General features: G+C 42.3%; 3 protein-coding genes across 3 annotated transcripts in view; all 3 read right to left on the reverse strand.

Moving 5' to 3' along the window:
- Positions 1-330: 330 nt before the first annotated feature.
- On the reverse strand, positions 331-2,346 carry LOC118771492 (lactose-binding lectin l-2-like). The gene is made up of 5 exons (XM_036519500.1): positions 2,286-2,346; positions 1,436-1,554; positions 937-1,071; positions 548-653; positions 331-461 (listed from the first exon to the last, which is right to left on the reverse strand). Exons 1-5 carry the CDS (start codon positions 2,344-2,346, stop codon positions 385-387), a joined length of 498 nt encoding a protein of 165 aa, XP_036375393.1. The 3' UTR covers positions 331-384.
- A 2,076-nt stretch (positions 2,347-4,422) lies between these two features.
- LOC118771493 (lactose-binding lectin l-2-like) overlaps positions 4,423-15,940 on the reverse strand; it is a 14,426-nt gene continuing 2,908 nt past the window's right edge. Inside the window, exons 5-10 of the mRNA XM_036519501.1 lie at positions 15,861-15,940; positions 15,646-15,723; positions 11,083-11,201; positions 10,446-10,580; positions 10,088-10,199; positions 4,423-4,533 (exon numbers count right to left, since the gene is read on the reverse strand). The exon at positions 15,861-15,940 is cut by the window's right edge and continues 32 nt beyond it. Of these exons, the coding sequence (XP_036375394.1) occupies positions 4,460-4,533; positions 10,088-10,199; positions 10,446-10,580; positions 11,083-11,201; positions 15,646-15,723; positions 15,861-15,940 (598 nt within the window). The 3' untranslated portion in view covers positions 4,423-4,459. The remainder of the gene's footprint in view (positions 4,534-10,087; positions 10,200-10,445; positions 10,581-11,082; positions 11,202-15,645; positions 15,724-15,860) is intronic.
- LOC118771393 (lactose-binding lectin l-2-like) lies at positions 7,095-9,206 on the reverse strand. Its single transcript, XM_036519375.1, has 5 exons — positions 9,057-9,206; positions 8,481-8,599; positions 8,183-8,317; positions 7,760-7,871; positions 7,095-7,295 (listed from the first exon to the last, which is right to left on the reverse strand). Exons 1-5 carry the CDS (start codon positions 9,115-9,117, stop codon positions 7,216-7,218), a joined length of 507 nt encoding a protein of 168 aa, XP_036375268.1. The 5' UTR covers positions 9,118-9,206; the 3' UTR covers positions 7,095-7,215.

Raw genomic sequence — 15,940 nt, forward strand, 5'->3', positions numbered from 1 at the left:
AACACCTGTAACTCTCTTATGCTTTAGTCATGGCATGGATGGACGAAAGTAGGTAATTTTAAGAAACTGGTTAACTGACCTTAACTAGCTGCTTATATATGACCTACAGCGTGGACTTGTCAGTCAACTCTTATTTTGGTAGAAAATCGCCCTCGATTTTAACTGGAAACATGACACCAGAAATAACGCTTTTGTTGCCTGGAAGGAGTTAGAAAGGACCATTTTATGACCAAGTGACAAAAACTGCAAGAGACCATGTGTTGAGTTGTTATGAAGGCTTTATTAGAGAGACAGATCTAGATACACGAAAGAGAAGAAAAGAGAGGAGCGTTTCACACAAAGAGCTTCAGCAGATCGTCCTTGGTAGCAGTACAATCCAGCGATCTACTTTGCCTCTGGCTGTAAGGCACACATAAAGCGGTACCCAATGGGACAGCGGGCATCGTTCCATTTTGATCTAGCTGCAGGAAAAATATGCAACAGGCGAGTCAGTGGTGCCCCCGTCAAACCCATGCGGCAGCGACTGGGAGGAGGAGGACGCGCTTACCGTCTGGAAGCAGGCAATTCTCTCCGCCATTGGCGTTGTTTGGCTCGCTAGGGTTCCACTCGGTGAAGTCCGTCTCGGTGCCGTCTGACCATCTCCAGGTACCCTCCTGTGCAGGACATACAGAATATAGCGTCACAGTGGTGTCATTAAAACTGACGACTGATGACGTGACTCCTCAGAGAGAAGGCAGTGGATATTCTGTTTCAGAACACATCCCTTACAAATGTTGATAATATGCAATGGCAATGGCAAAGGCACTGTATATATATACACTATATGGACTATATATATATATATTTCTCCATATAGTGTACATATATATGTATATAACTTCTTAGCGTGTGTTGAACAGAAGTGAGGTTTTGCGCGCACATCTTTCCCCACAATACCTTGTAGCAGTCTGTCAGCCCCAACCAGAAGCGGCCGTCTGAAGGATTGTAGCTCAGGGTGAGCTTCTTGACAAAGTTGTTTTCCTCTTCGCTGTGCACTGAAGCCAGGTGCCCCCCCAGACTCACACAGTGACTCTACACGGAGGGGGGGAGGGGGGGCAAGAGAGAGACAGACAGGAAATTAGATCCTTGTTCCCACTTGATGTGATAATATTTCATCAGACATAAAAACTGCAAAAAATGAGCAGCTGTTGTTTTCATTTATTTTTTCTTCTGTTAAGATTTCGTGACATAATAATCATAACAATCAATTTCAAAAACGTTTTACATTTTTCCAGGTCATGCATAATGTCTAATGGTAATATAGATATAAATAAACAATATGCACAATATGTTTGAGGTTGCAGCTTATCATGAATTGCTCCTTGGTTCTTTGCTGTTTGAATATTTTGAGATTATAGAATAGTTTATTTTCTGTTGTTCCTTCGGTGCAGGTTACCTCAGCCTCTGCCCAGTCCTTTTCAAGGGTGAAATACTGGAAGCAGCGTCCATTGAAGCTGGCCCAGCCAGTTGGACAAGAACCTTGACAAAATTCATGTATCTGAGGCTGTCCTGACACTGAGGAGCGTGCAGGAAAAGGCAGGTTTAACACATCCCTTAGTAACGGAGCCTATGAAGAGGGTCATAACTGTGTCCGTCTCTTGGTGACAGTCTGAATCGTAAGAATGCACTATAACAAACAAACTTGACTTGACTTGACTTCTCGAACACTAAATCTGACAAAATGGCAACAAAGACAACAACAGGTCAATCAAAGCAATATCTTCAGTTCATTCATATGTTAAGCTGACACAAAACATTGGACTTGTATGTTCTGAATGGGGTACTATGTGACAGATGCTAAGTTCATCTGGAATTCGGAAACATATGCCTCTCTTATTTTGCCTTTATGTAGACAGGGGGATTAGAGACACTTTTGAACAGGTAAAAACTCTCATGAACAACCTGGTAATCATCATATATTGATATTGATGTGCAACCCATGAGTGAGGCAGAATGGGTTGAACTTCAAACAATGAAAGTTTAAACAATTTCATGTTAATTAAAAACATGGCTAATGTTAAATGTTTAAAACAAAAATGTACACTGACAAATAAATATAGGTTATGTCTGAAATGTGGATTTCAAAAAAATATTTAGTGAACAATAAAAAAATAAGTAATTAATGAATGAATGCAAATCCGTCCTGTAATCTGAAACATTTAATTTCAACAATGAATTCATTTCAAATAAATTTTCAATTTTATGAAGCCATGTACATTTACCATCTGAGGACAAATCAGACTCACCCAAAGCCACAGTGCAGAGCACAGCAACACACAGAAACGCTGACATCGGGAAGGAGACCATGATGGCTCTTCAGCTGACAGGAGACAGAGAGAGCACTGAGAGATTTACATTTACATTTATTCATTTAGCAGACGCTTTTATCCAAAGCGACTTACATAGGTTACAGTTCTTTACAATGTTATCCATTTATACAGCCGGATATTTACTGAGGCAACTGTGGGTTAAGTACCTTGCCCAAGGGTACAGCAGCAGTGTCCCAGCAGGGATTGAACCGGCAACCTTTCGGTTACAAGTCCTGCTCCTTAACCACTATGCTACACTGCCGCCCGTCAAGCTTAATCTAGAGATGCAGCTATATCTGTGTCAGCCACAACGTACAGGAGACAATTCAATTATGAGACCAAAACACAACAGCACCATCAACTCATGGATGGTTTTGCAGGTCATTGGGAATTTTATATTGCATCAAAACAAGTCAAAAAACATTCTCTCACCTGTTAATAGCAGAGTGTCAGGTAATCAGCAGAGCAGAGACCTGTCATGATCTGCGACGGAGGGAGCCAGTGTTTTTATCTTGTAAGGTTTGGGTGGGTGCCGGAGTTCGGGTAAGGGGCGGTGCAAGAAAAAAAAAATGGTGAGAGTGGGACATATTCTTTACACATGCAAATTATTAATGTGAATGAAAGCCTTTCAAGGAAGCTCAACACAAGAGATGCTGTAGGGCCTGTCAAGCTTAATCTAGTTTATTTAATGCACAAATCTATAAAAACACCACAACAACGTGCAGCACATGGAACTCAGTTAATATCTTAGGTACAACAGGAATAATTCTAAGAGTTTAACTGTATGGTTTGACAATTTAGCAACTATACTGCATACATGAAAAGCCAACAAGGAAATCTAAGTTCCTTGTACTATTTGTATGAAGCTGAAAAATGTGTGCAGAACATACAACAAGATCCTTGTTTTTCATAGTACAAGGATCTCATTACCATTCTAGCTATAAGATCAACACTAATGTATTTTATCATATGATCAGTGTCAGGCCCCCACTTTCAGTGGATAATTCTATTGTCGTACAGATGGGAAGAGGCGTGTCCCTGTAGGCTGCTTGACGATAAGTATAACTGGGCCAAACATTGAACAGTATTATTGCAAATTATTATAAATAATGATGAAGTTACACATTGTGTTGTTTTTGCATTTGAGGTTCAGAAAGTTTTCATGGATTGCTTAGGACACTGTAACCCACAGACATGAAAACATCCATGGCTTGGTCATTCAGCTCTTTAAGGGTTTATTTTGAAGGCAGAGTGAGCTATTAAAAGACAGGTTGAAGTAGACTGCATGGTCTGTTGTAGGTTTTCGGTGCTGCAAATTCAATATTTCACATCCATTCTTGAGGAGCAGAGGTAAAGCAGGCGAGAGGAGAGAGTAAGTTTGGAAAAGGATATGTTCTTCGATCCTGTTAATCACATGCTCACACACACACAGAAACACCAACAATGAAAAGCTAATAAAGAAATTAGATACTTTACAATGTATCGGTTTCATGTAGTTTTGCATGTTTGGGTGTACGGATAGAAAACAAACGCATCCTTGTTGTTAGCATCTCATACAACTTGATAGCTTTGGACGAGGTTTCAAACAAATGATGAATTTCTCTCCACTGTGTACATGGGAAAGGAAGCGTACTATCACTAAGAAAAAAATTAGAACTTTCAAAGCAACGACTCAATCTTCATTACAAAATATTTAATTTTGAAACCCAGAGTTAAGATTTATATGCTCCTAAATGTTTTTATATATCTATATTACACATTTGCATTACATTTTTATTTGTCTATATTACACACACACATATGTGTTACCTTTATTTGCTCAACTTTCAAAGTGATCAGATTGATAAAAGTGACAAAACCAAGACCCAGCTTCTGGGTGCAGACTCCTTACATCACCACTGACAGTTGAACTTTTCAAACAGTTTTTGGCCTAGAGATACAAAAAAACAAGCAGAGACCATGTGTTGAATGCTTATGAAGGCTTTATTAGAGAGATTATCTAGAGAGACAGATTTATCAATGAAAGACAGGAAAAACAAACAGTGTTTCAGACAGCCACCCTGAGCTGCTTCTCCGTGGCACTGCTCCAACTCAGCGATGCAGTGATTTGCTCAGGGGCTTATCCGCATGGCGCAGATGTAGGCGTAACCCAGGCCACACCGGATGTCATTGAACAATTTCGGACCTAGAGTAAGACAGGCGAGAGGAGAGTCAGAGGCATCCTTTCACGTCTGGCCTTCAGTGACAGGGAGCAGGGGGCCACACTTACCCCCCCCAGTTTGAGTGCACGCAGTGTTCTCCGCCACCCACGTTGTTGGGCTCACCGGGGTTCCACTGGGCGAAGTCCACCTTGGTGCCGTCCGACCACATCCACCTGCCCTCCTGATCAATGGAGGGAGCAACATTCAGACTGTGACATCACAAAGGTGACACAATGACTGCGATGACGTCACTACTCAAAGAGAAGACTCTGGAAAACCTTTTCATTTACTCAAATTCTGCAGAGTTGAGGCCGCAGGTATTTTTTACCTGCAGCCGTTTTATCAGGCCAAATAGCCCCACGTATCATAACTATTGTAGTGTTCGCTGAACGGACGTGAGGTTCGTGGATGTGTTTTTCCCACAATACCTTGTGGCAGTCTGTCAGCCCAATCCAGAAGGGGCTCTCTGCAGGGTCACTGGCCTTTAAGAGCTTCTTGAGAAACATGTGCTCACTCTCACTGTGCACTGAAGCCAGGTTTCCCCCTAGACTCACACAGTGGCTCTACACGGAGCGAGAGGGAGAGACAGAGAGAGAGAGATGAAGTGCTGTAATTTAATTTGTTAGTGCACAATATACACAGCCATTCAATTTGAATGCATATTTTTTTCCTATATCTGTCATTAAGGAATTAACTCATGATAATTTAAAATTATTTAAAGCTTGTCTATGCTCATGTGAGCCAGAGCGTTTAATATAATGAAATATGCATCCTATATATGTGCAGGGTTACCTCGGCATCTGCCCAGTCCTTCTTGGTGGGAAAATACTGGAAGCAGCGACCATTGAAGTCGGCCCAACCAGTGGGGCAGGGTGTTTTGCAAAGCTGACCGTCACCAGCCTGTCCTGACACTGGGTTGCACACAGGAAAAGGTAGGTTAAACACTTTCCTCCCCTACCAACAGCAATACTACCTACCTACCTACCTACTTGCCCGCCCGCCCGATGAAATTGATGAAATAATATTTGAGAAAAAATCTGTTTAAATAAACCTTCACAATGTATAAAACTGAGATAATATCATGTTTTAATGTTTATCAAAAATATTTAACAGCAAATAAATATCTCATGTCTGGAATCTCAAATCGCTCCTATATTATATCTGCAATTAATGTAATTCTAATGATGTAAAAATACATAAAAAATATAATGTAATTTCAGCAAGCCATGTACAATTACCATCTGAGGACAAATCAGACTCACCCAAAGCCACAGTGCAGAGCACAGCAACACACAGAAACGCTGACATTGGGAAGGAGACCATGATGGCTCTTCAGCCGACAGGAGACAGAGAGAGCACTGACAGATGCAGCTATATCTGTGTCAGCCACAACGTACAGCACAAAGTTCAATTATGAGACCAAAGCACAAGAGGGTAGGAAACTGGTTTCAGCTCCTTAGGCATTTTGTAGCAAATCGGAATAAATCAGCCAACTTGTAGTCTCTTACCTGCAGATACCGGATAATGAGAAGTGTGGAGAGTCTCTTGCTGTGGTCCATGTTGGACAGAACCTGCATTTTTATCTCATCCAGGTTGTGTCGGGGGGGGGGGGGGGGAGGCATAAGTTTGGAAAACGATATGTTCTTCGATCCTGTTAATCACATGCTCACGCACACCCACACACACTCACAGTGAAAAACTAATAAAGAAATTAGATTCTTTACAATGTCTCAGAGTCTCGTGGAGTTTTGCATGTTTGGCTGTATGGATGGAAAAGAAGCAAGTCCTTGTTAGCATCTCATACAACAATGGCTCACTTTCAGTAAGTTTGTTTTGGATGAGGTTTCAAAAATGAATTATGAAAAATAACCCTGAACCTTGTGAGGATCACTATGCCATATGTCATGTGACAGAATGAGAGGACTGATGCTGCATACAGATATATACATACTGTGTGTGTATATATATATATATATATATACACATACGGTATATGACCAGGTGTCATAAACTGACATAAACCACAGGCCTAAAGTTTGAGGAAAGACGCAGACCATACTCTCGTAACAGCCTGGAGGGTGGCCCCTCTGATAGACGCATTGTGAGGACTGCAGAGTTGAGTTTGAGATGATGACGGCTGCATTGTGAGTAGGCACTGTGAGTGCAGTTACATTGATAAAGGACTGTGGAGTTAGAGGTCATCCATAAGTATTCAGACAACTTTAAATTGTAAAGCTTAAAGTGGCTCATTCTCAGATTACAGCAGCTCATATAGATGACTTCTACACTGCCCCTAGTGACTAGATATTGCAATAGCAATCATGAAAGAGGAAAGGAAAATGACAAACTGTCTACCTTTGTCAGTGAGTGAGAGGCATTCCCAGAAAGGTTGTGTGTATATTACTGGCACTGCACCCATTACTGCCTATATTATTACATATTATCACATGATGGCGTACCACTGAATATTTTTCCCCCCATTATGAGCTTCCCAAACTTTGCATTGGACAATGCAGCATACAGACACAAAAAAAACCCACCAATATTTGAACAATGCATGCTTTAAAGCTTTATTTAAATAGCACAACTAATTTGCAAAAGAAGAGTCAAAGCAAACTACAGGGCCCATTGAATGTATTCAACAAAGTGAGGTGACTTGCACCAATTCAGTACTTTCTGTCCATCCTCAAGGAGCAGACAAAAGAATAACTTTGGCTGCAAGGGATGTCATTCCAATTTCTCTCCGCTGTGGGCATGAGGGAAGAAGCAGACCATAATTACAGAGGGAACTGGAAGCATTGACAAGCAGGAGAAAGGGCACAGGCGATTCAAAGGAATTGACTACGCAACAGGTTCTTGAAGTGCAATTTGCTTTTGTTTTTATATATGCGGAATATCCTGATAGCAAGAGCAAGTATGATGTACTACAGACATGTATAATAGGCTTATTCACTTTAGATATTAATTGTGTGTGTCATAATTTCTTTGTAATGATAGAGTATTCACTTAATATAATATTAGATCCTTACAATGTAGAATATTCATAGAATATTGCCTTTCAGTCATTTAGCTACTTGTCCTCTCTTTCTTACAGTTGTGTCCTTGGATGTGTGATTTTGTGTCAGAGATTTATATATTCTCAGCATAAACATTATTTAGTGCCCTAGTTGATTCCACCCAGCAATGTGACAGAAAGAAGATGCTACTTACTGGACCAGTTGGTGTGGACACAGCATTCTCCGTTATTTGAGAAGTTCGGCTCATGTGAATTCCACTGAAAGAAGTCAACTTTGGACCCGTCCGACCAAAACCATGATTTAAGCTGAATAGGATATAGTAAAGCACTCAGTGATACAGACAGGACAAATTCAGCTTGTAGACTTCAGCTGCCCAATACACATGCAAGTGAGAATACATGCCCAGTTAATAGTTATGGTCATGGCCATATTCTCAGTAATGTAATGTTAACAGCTGGCATGATACTTCTAGTGGTGTGGTTCAGACCCCAGTGCACCATGGTTACTGCATCAAAGCCAAGAGCTCTCACTTTACACATTACTGGCAGTTTTGCTATAGTTTCTGCATTTTGACAAGGGCAACAGCACCCACATGTACATCTTATTCCCACACTACCTCCTGGCAGTCCGAGAGGCCAATCCAGGTTGGGTTCTGATCCAGGTCATGGCTATGGATGAGTTTCTTGAGGAACTGGTGTTCTTCAGTGCTGTGCAAGGAGGCCAGGTTTGCACCCAGACTCACACAGTGTGCCTGTATTGAGAAAGGAATAGAAATAATGAATAGAAAAACTAAAAATAGAAATAGAAACTAAAAACTTCTTACAAGATGGATGAATTTTGAATATGAATTTTTCCCTGTTGTAGGGAATACTTAGGGTGAGCATTTACTTCGACTTTCTGCTGGTGCTGGTTACCTCAGCATCAGTCCAGGTCTTCTTGGTAGCGATGTACTTGAAGCAGCGGTCTTGGAAGCTGGCCCAGCCATCAGGGCAGGTGCACTGGCAGAAACCTCCCGGACCAGCCTGTCCAGACACTGACACAATATGCAGGGACATGATTTTCACTCACAGTTCAATCTAATGCCTGTGTAAGGTCTTCCATCCATTCTACATCAATACACAGCTGATTTTAACAGTGGGCTTGTCTCCTGTGGTGCTCGGTATTCAGTTTTCTTGTTGTGCTCTGTTAAGTTTTCCTGTTGCAAAGTTGAACTCCCCTTGCTTAATCTACAACAGTCTTTTCAAGAGATTGCGGTGTATTTGGTGGGCAACCCGAAGGTTAGGTTGTTAGATTGTTAGATTCTCCAATAAAACCTGATCCTTTAAATACTCCTGAACAGCAATTCTATGGAAAAAAAATAGATCCAGCAATAAAGGATATTTTCAGTTAATTACTTGTGATCACAGATTCCTCCTGCATTTTCTGAGGCTGTATCTTATCAAACACCCACACCACTCTGTGGTAGATTCATCAAGCAAAATCAGACTCACCCAAAGCCACAGTGCAGAGCACAGCAACACACAGGAGCACTGACATTGGGAAGGAGACCATGATGGCTCTTCAGCCGACAGGAGACAGAGAGAGCACTGACAGATGCAGCTATATCTGTGTCAGCCACAACGTACAGCACAAAGTTCAATTACGAGACACAAACTCAACTTCAATATAAAGTGTGATTCAGTGCATTTCCCAACACCGCTGTTCAAACTCAGACTTTGAACTCAAACTTTAGTTTCATCTCAATATTTATTTCAATATTTACCCAGGTTCACTGAGCACCGTTTGTGTAGCGACGCTGTGCTCAATCTCACATGATAGTGATGCTCATGCGTGAACTTCCTAGTGCTGTGTGAACATACAGGAGCTAATGAATGCCTTAGTAACCACACATACTTGCTTAGATACTGGAAAGTGTGCACGCATAACTCTCAAAAGCCACCTCAAGTATATGAGGTTAATTAGACAGAGTAACTCTGTTGAGTATTTGATCTGTATCAGTTTCCCAAGAACAGTGATGGGGTTTATCCGCTTCCCATGTTATGTGTTACCTCTATTTTCTCAAATTTCATCATGTGATCATTTTGATAAGTGACAAGTCAAGACCCAGCTTTGGTATGCAGTCACCTTCTCTGTAGGTCAGCGTTCATTATTTTGCTTTCCAAGTCTTCATTTTATGGCCAAGTGATAAAAAAAAATCAGCCAGAGACCATGTGTTGAATGCTTATGAAGGCTTTATTAGAGACATTATCTAGAGAGACAGATTTATCAATGAAAGACAGAGGAAAAAACAAACAGTGTTTCAGACAACCACCCTGAGTTGCTTCTCCGTGGCACTGCTCCAACTCAGCGATGCAGTGATTTGCTCAGGGGCTTATCCGCATGGCGCAGATGTAGGCGTAACCCTGGCCACACGGGATGTCATTGAACAATTTCGGACCTAGAGTAAGACAGGCGAGAGGAGAGTCAGAGGCATCCTTTCACGTCTGGCCTTCAGTGACAGGGAGCAGGGGGCCACACTTACCCCCCCAGTTTGAGTGCACGCAGTGTTCTTTGCCACGCTTGTTGTTGGGCTCACGGGGGTTCCACTGGGCAAAGTCCACCTTGGTGCCGTCCGACCACATCCACCTGCCCTCCTGATCAATGGAGGGAGCAACGTTCAGACTGTGACATCACAAAGGTGACACAATGACTGCGATGACGTCACTACTCAAAGAGAAGACTCTGGAAAACCTTTTCATTTACTCAAATTCTGCAGAGTTGAGGCCGCAGGTATTTTTTACCTGCAGCCGTTTTATCAGGCAAATAGCCCCACGTATCATAACTATTGTAGTGTTCGCTGAACGGACGTGAGGTTCGTGGATGTGTTTTTCCCACAATACCTTCTGGCAGTCTGTCAGCCCAATCCAAAAGGGCTTCTCTGCAGGGTCACTGGCCTTTAAGAGCTTCTTGAGAAAGATGTGCTCACTCTCACTGTGCACTGAAGCCAGGTTTCCCCCCAGACTCACACAGTGGCTCTACACGGAGCGAGAGGGAGAGACAAGGAAATCTTGTTACCACATAGCATTATATATAATTTAATTTGGTCCTCTCATGCCTGGACTGCTGTAACTCCCTCTTTTCTTGAAGTCTTCCTGCCTGTGCCATCAAACCCCCTACAACTAATCCAGAATGCAGCTGCACAACTTGTCTATCATCTCCCTAAACATAGTCAAGTTACGTCTCTCCACTTCCTTCACTTCATTGGTTTCCTGTTATCTCACATGAAGTTCAAAACCTTAGTGCTGGCTTACAGGACAATGTGCAGGACAGCCCCCTCATACCTACACTCAGTCTTCAAACCGTATGTTCCGCCACGAACACTATGCTCTGTAACCGTGGGGCAACTGACTGTCCCATCCCAATGGTGCTGCTCCTCTCAGACACGACTTTTTGAATTATTTAAAGCTCGTCTATTGCTCATGTGAGCCGGAGTGTTTAATATAATGAAATATGTATCCTATATATGTGCAGGGTTACCTCGGCATCTGCCCAGTCCTTCTTGGTGGGAAAATACTGGAAGCAGCGACCACTGAAGCTGAACCAGCCACTGGGGCAGGACTCCTTACAAAACTCACCATCAACAGCCTGTCCTGACACTGGGAAAAGGCAGGTTAAATTCATGCCTTACAGCGGCAGTGTAGCATAGTGGTAAGGAGCAGGGCTCATAACTGAAAGGTTTCTGGTTTGATAAATTAACTGAATTTGAGAAAGTAACATATAAGAAAAAAAAAATCTATATTTAAAAGAAAAACCTTCACAATGTATAAAACCAAGAAATATAGGATATGTAAGATATAAAACAACATGTATATTAATATTTAGCAAAAATATTTAACAATGAATAAAAATATCTTATATCTAGATTTATAAAATATATAGATTATGTAAGATTAGATTTATAAATACTTAGCAAGGAGAAAAAATATTTAAATTTGAATGTAAATCTATGTTTGCTATAAGAATGTCAAATCGCTCCAATGCTACACCTGGAAATGGTTCAGACTCACCCAAAGCCACAGTGCAGAGCACAGCAACACACAGGAGCACTGACATTGGGAAGGAGACCATGATGGCTCTTCAGCTGACAGGAGACAGAGAGAGCACTGACAGATGCAGCTATATCTGTGTCAGCCACAACGTACAGCACAAACTTCAATTACGAGACAAAAGCACAAGAGGGTAGGAAACTGGCTTCAGCTCCTTAGGCATTTTGTAGCAAATCGGAATAAATCAGCCAACTCGTAGTCTCTTACCTGCAGATACCGGATAATGAGGAGCGTGGAGAGTCTCTTGCTGTGGTCCGTGTTGGACAGAACCTGCATTTTTATCTCATCCAGGTTGTGTGGGGGCGGGGGGGGGGGGGGGGGGGGGGGGGCGTAGGTTTGGAAAAGGATATATTGTTCATTAATGTTAATCACATCCTCACACAAACACACACACACACACACACACACACACAAAATGAAAAGCTAATAAAGAAATGGCATTACAAGTTATTAGGCGGACTGAGTTCCATGCAATTTTTGCAGGTTTGCGTGTGGAAAACAAACACATCCTTGTGGTTGACAGCTCACAGAACTTGATGGGCAGAAACTGTCTTAAAGTTTGTTTTGGACAAGGTTGCAAAACTGAATTAAGAAAAAATATCACAAAATAATTTGAATGACACCCTGAGGATCACCATCCAACGTGTCACGCTTCTCTTAGCGTTTTGAAGATATTTACTTTTAGGAGGAGATGGCAGAACATGCGTGATGATGTGCAGGATGTTCCTGTCCGAGACGGGCTAACAGTATATCCCAGCTTCACTGTCACGTCTGCGGCCTGCCCTCGAATCCAGGGTTCCTGGCCAACATAAAAAAAAAACAGACTTGAACATGCATTGCTTTAAAGCCTTAAAGCAATGCATGTTCAAGTCTGTTTTTTTTGGATGTATTCTCACTTGCACATGTATTAGGCATCTGAGGAAAAGGCTGAGCTGGAAGAAAAGTGCAGGGTCCATTGGATAGTCATGTTCTGCAAGGCGGGATGAGTTTGAATTCATCACTTAGAGCCGTGTTTGTCCTCGAGATACAGATGGAGTACAGTTTGTTGCAAGGTGATGTCGTTCCAATTTTTCTCTGCTGCAGATATGGAAAAGGAATAAGAAGAATTACAGCCATTGACAGGCAGGAATGTGGAGACAGAGGTTTGCAAGTGTTTAACATTTGTTTTTAATTTGTGTAATATCCTGAAATCAAGGCCCATTGTGAAGCATTGCACGAGTGTTGTGTAAGTAGGCTTAATATATTTACACATTGTCCATTTATAGAGCTGGATATTTACTGAAGTAATTTTGGGTTAACTACTTTGCCTAAGGGTATGGCGGATGGGATATTGGTTTTCATGAATAATTGTTCTGTGGCCTGAGCCTAGGCAAGAGAGCAAGTTACATTCTTTGCCACACCTCCACCTAGTTTAAGCCCTTGGCATAAATCTTTGTCTCCTGAATGCTGTTTTACTAAAGTTGAAACTTTTACAGCATTTCCTTATGTTTAAAGATTTTTTGGCTTATCAGACACCCTGCTTGTGAATAAATAATCACACTTGCTGTTCTCACGTCAATGTCAATCAAAGATAGATGGGGTCCATTAACATACAGTATCTTTCAATTTAAATAAGTTCAGAAGATTTAAATATAAGTAAAGTGGAAAAATGTGAAAGATTTGTGCTGTAAATTTGGCAACCCACATATATATTTAGCACATACATGATCCAACTGATTCAACTCAGCAATGATAGAAACAGGTTGTCTGAACACAGCACTCATCCTCCTTGTGGTTGGGCTCCTGTGAGTTCCAGTGAGAGAAGTCAAATTTGGACCCGTGTGACCAAAACCATGCTTTAAACTGATTAGAGGGGACACAAAACTCAGGCTGAACAAAATGCCATTTCGTGGATTCATGTCATTGCAAAGCTAAGCCTTTTCCTCAGCTGTCTAATATGTGCAAGTGAGAATACATCACTTCTGATTCACTAGTTAGTTTAATTCCTGAAAACATTCTATATAGATACTGCTCCTCTTAAACAGCACTCATCCATCCTGTTGTGTTTTTTAAGGCTGAATTTACTTGCCGTAAGAGTCTTTTCAAGAGATCACTTTGCATTTGGTGGACAGCCAGGGAGGTAGATTTTTAGAGTGTCCAACATAAGTTGTTCTTGCTGAATCTGGGAAACGGTAGCAAACAACAGCAGATATTTAAAAAGCTGAAAGCTGTTTACAGCTGAAATGTTATCAAGCCATTCTTACTGATGTACAAAATCACCCAAACTCACCCAAAGCCACAGTGCAGAGCACAACAATAACGGATATCTTCAATTAAGTACTTGTGATCACAGTTTCTGAGGCTGCATCTTATCAAACACCCAAACCACTGACTCTGCGGTAGATTCATCAAGCAAAATGAGACTCACCCAAAGCCACAGTGCAGAGCACAACAACACACAGGAGCGCGGACATTGGGAAGGAGACCATGATGGCTCTTCAGCCGACAGGAGACAGAGAGAGCACTGAGAAATGTAGATAACTCTGTATTTACCTTTATGTACAGCACAACTTTCAATTAAAAGACACAAAGTCAACAGCATCATGACTGCAGGACTGCTCGCATAGATCCTCTGGTATTTTACGGTATACAAACCAGATTATGAAAAACATTTACAAGTTACCCAATTGAAACTGGTCAGGTGTTGCAATCCAGGTTACACACATTTCTTTTTAATTGTCATTGGTATATCATAGTATATCACTGTGTGACAATTGCTCATGCTTTTCCACTGAGGAAGAAAGCAAGAAGAGGTAGATTAGCACGAGATGCATTCAAGCCAATGCCCTCTTACCTGTGTTTAAAAATTTGTCTGGTGAACAGGTGTTCTCTTAGCTGCGTATATGAGTGAGTTTGAAGAACTGGGCTTCTCTTGATGTAGTACAAGTCGAAGAGTACCTAGAGTTTTATATCTCTGTGGTGGGGTTGGTAGGGAGCAGGACTGGGGTGTTTGGGTGGGGTGGAGCAGGGGAGGCGGTTGCAGTGGCAAAGGCCAAAAATTTTTGGTGACATGCTGTGAGGACTTGATTATCTCTCCAAATTTGCACAGATACAGTGTCACTCTGATAAGAGAGTTTTGCAGCTGGGATGGATGCCTGTCATTTGTCAGGTACCGTTTGTGTGGATAACAGCACACAGACACCCACCATATGGCACACAATAGACATAAACAGTCACCTAGAGGTTTTTCAGTGGAACTGCAGATTAACCCAAAGGCCAATGGGGATTTACCATCATAAATTAAGCCGTAAAGGAGCTGTAACTTGTATCTGGAACGGCCCCATGTTTGTTCTGAGGGCATTGCAGGTGTCTTCCATGTGACAGAAAAAAGAACTCTGCGTGCTCCACCTATGCATGTGTAACCAACATGAAGGAGGCCCGCACCTCTGTGAGAGAGATCTGAACTCCTTCAGAGAGTAGATGTGTTCCTTCTTCATGCAAATGAAGCACACAGTCTCACGGAAATTCAGCGCGGAGGAAGAGGGCAGGGGGGCCTGTGGCCAGGGTTCAGCAGTTTGTGCAAAGACACAGAAGCTCCCTTCCATAAAATGGAGGCAGCAGTTCAGGAAACAGAATACCTCTAAACAGAATAAGTATTCAGAAGCATGGCAATATGCTTGGAATTTCATGCATGCACTGTTGAGTATATCATGGAATATATGGAATTTGAGTATCTATTCTACAGTATATAACTGTGGTAATGTTGTGTTATGGTGTTACGGATGTCGTGATCTGGTGACATTGAGATATACGGTAGTGTATGTACTTGACTTCCTTTAATGTTCCAGGCTGTCTATTTTCAGATTAGCACAGACACACGACGCAGAGAGTGCGATGCTGGGGAAGGCTTTATTTGAGGGTCAGATGCGGCGACTGGAAGTGAAGTGTGGAAGGGGTGAGGGGGAGAGGAAGCGATGCAGGATGGTTAGCGGGTCCGCAGCAGCCAATCAGGCACGACCCACCGCGTCCGTCCGCAGGGCGCAGATGAAGGCGTAACCGTAGTTGCAGGTGAAGTCGTTCCACCCTTTCTGCACTGCAGGTAAAACAGGTGAGGGTCGTGGGGGGGGCCGGGGGGGGGGGGGGGGGGGGGGGTGGGGGTTGGTGTCAGTGAGATCCTGTCACATGTCACGTACGCCCAGCGGTGACAGGCAAAGGTGGGGTTGCACTTACGGGACCAGTTTGTGTGCACACAGTCCTCCCCGTGGAGGTTATTGTTGGGCTCGTGGGAATTCCAGCGGGTGAAGTCCACT

This window comes from Megalops cyprinoides, chromosome 24 (genome assembly GCF_013368585.1).
Source record: "Megalops cyprinoides isolate fMegCyp1 chromosome 24, fMegCyp1.pri, whole genome shotgun sequence".
NCBI classification, from domain to species: domain Eukaryota; kingdom Metazoa; phylum Chordata; class Actinopteri; order Elopiformes; family Megalopidae; genus Megalops; species Megalops cyprinoides.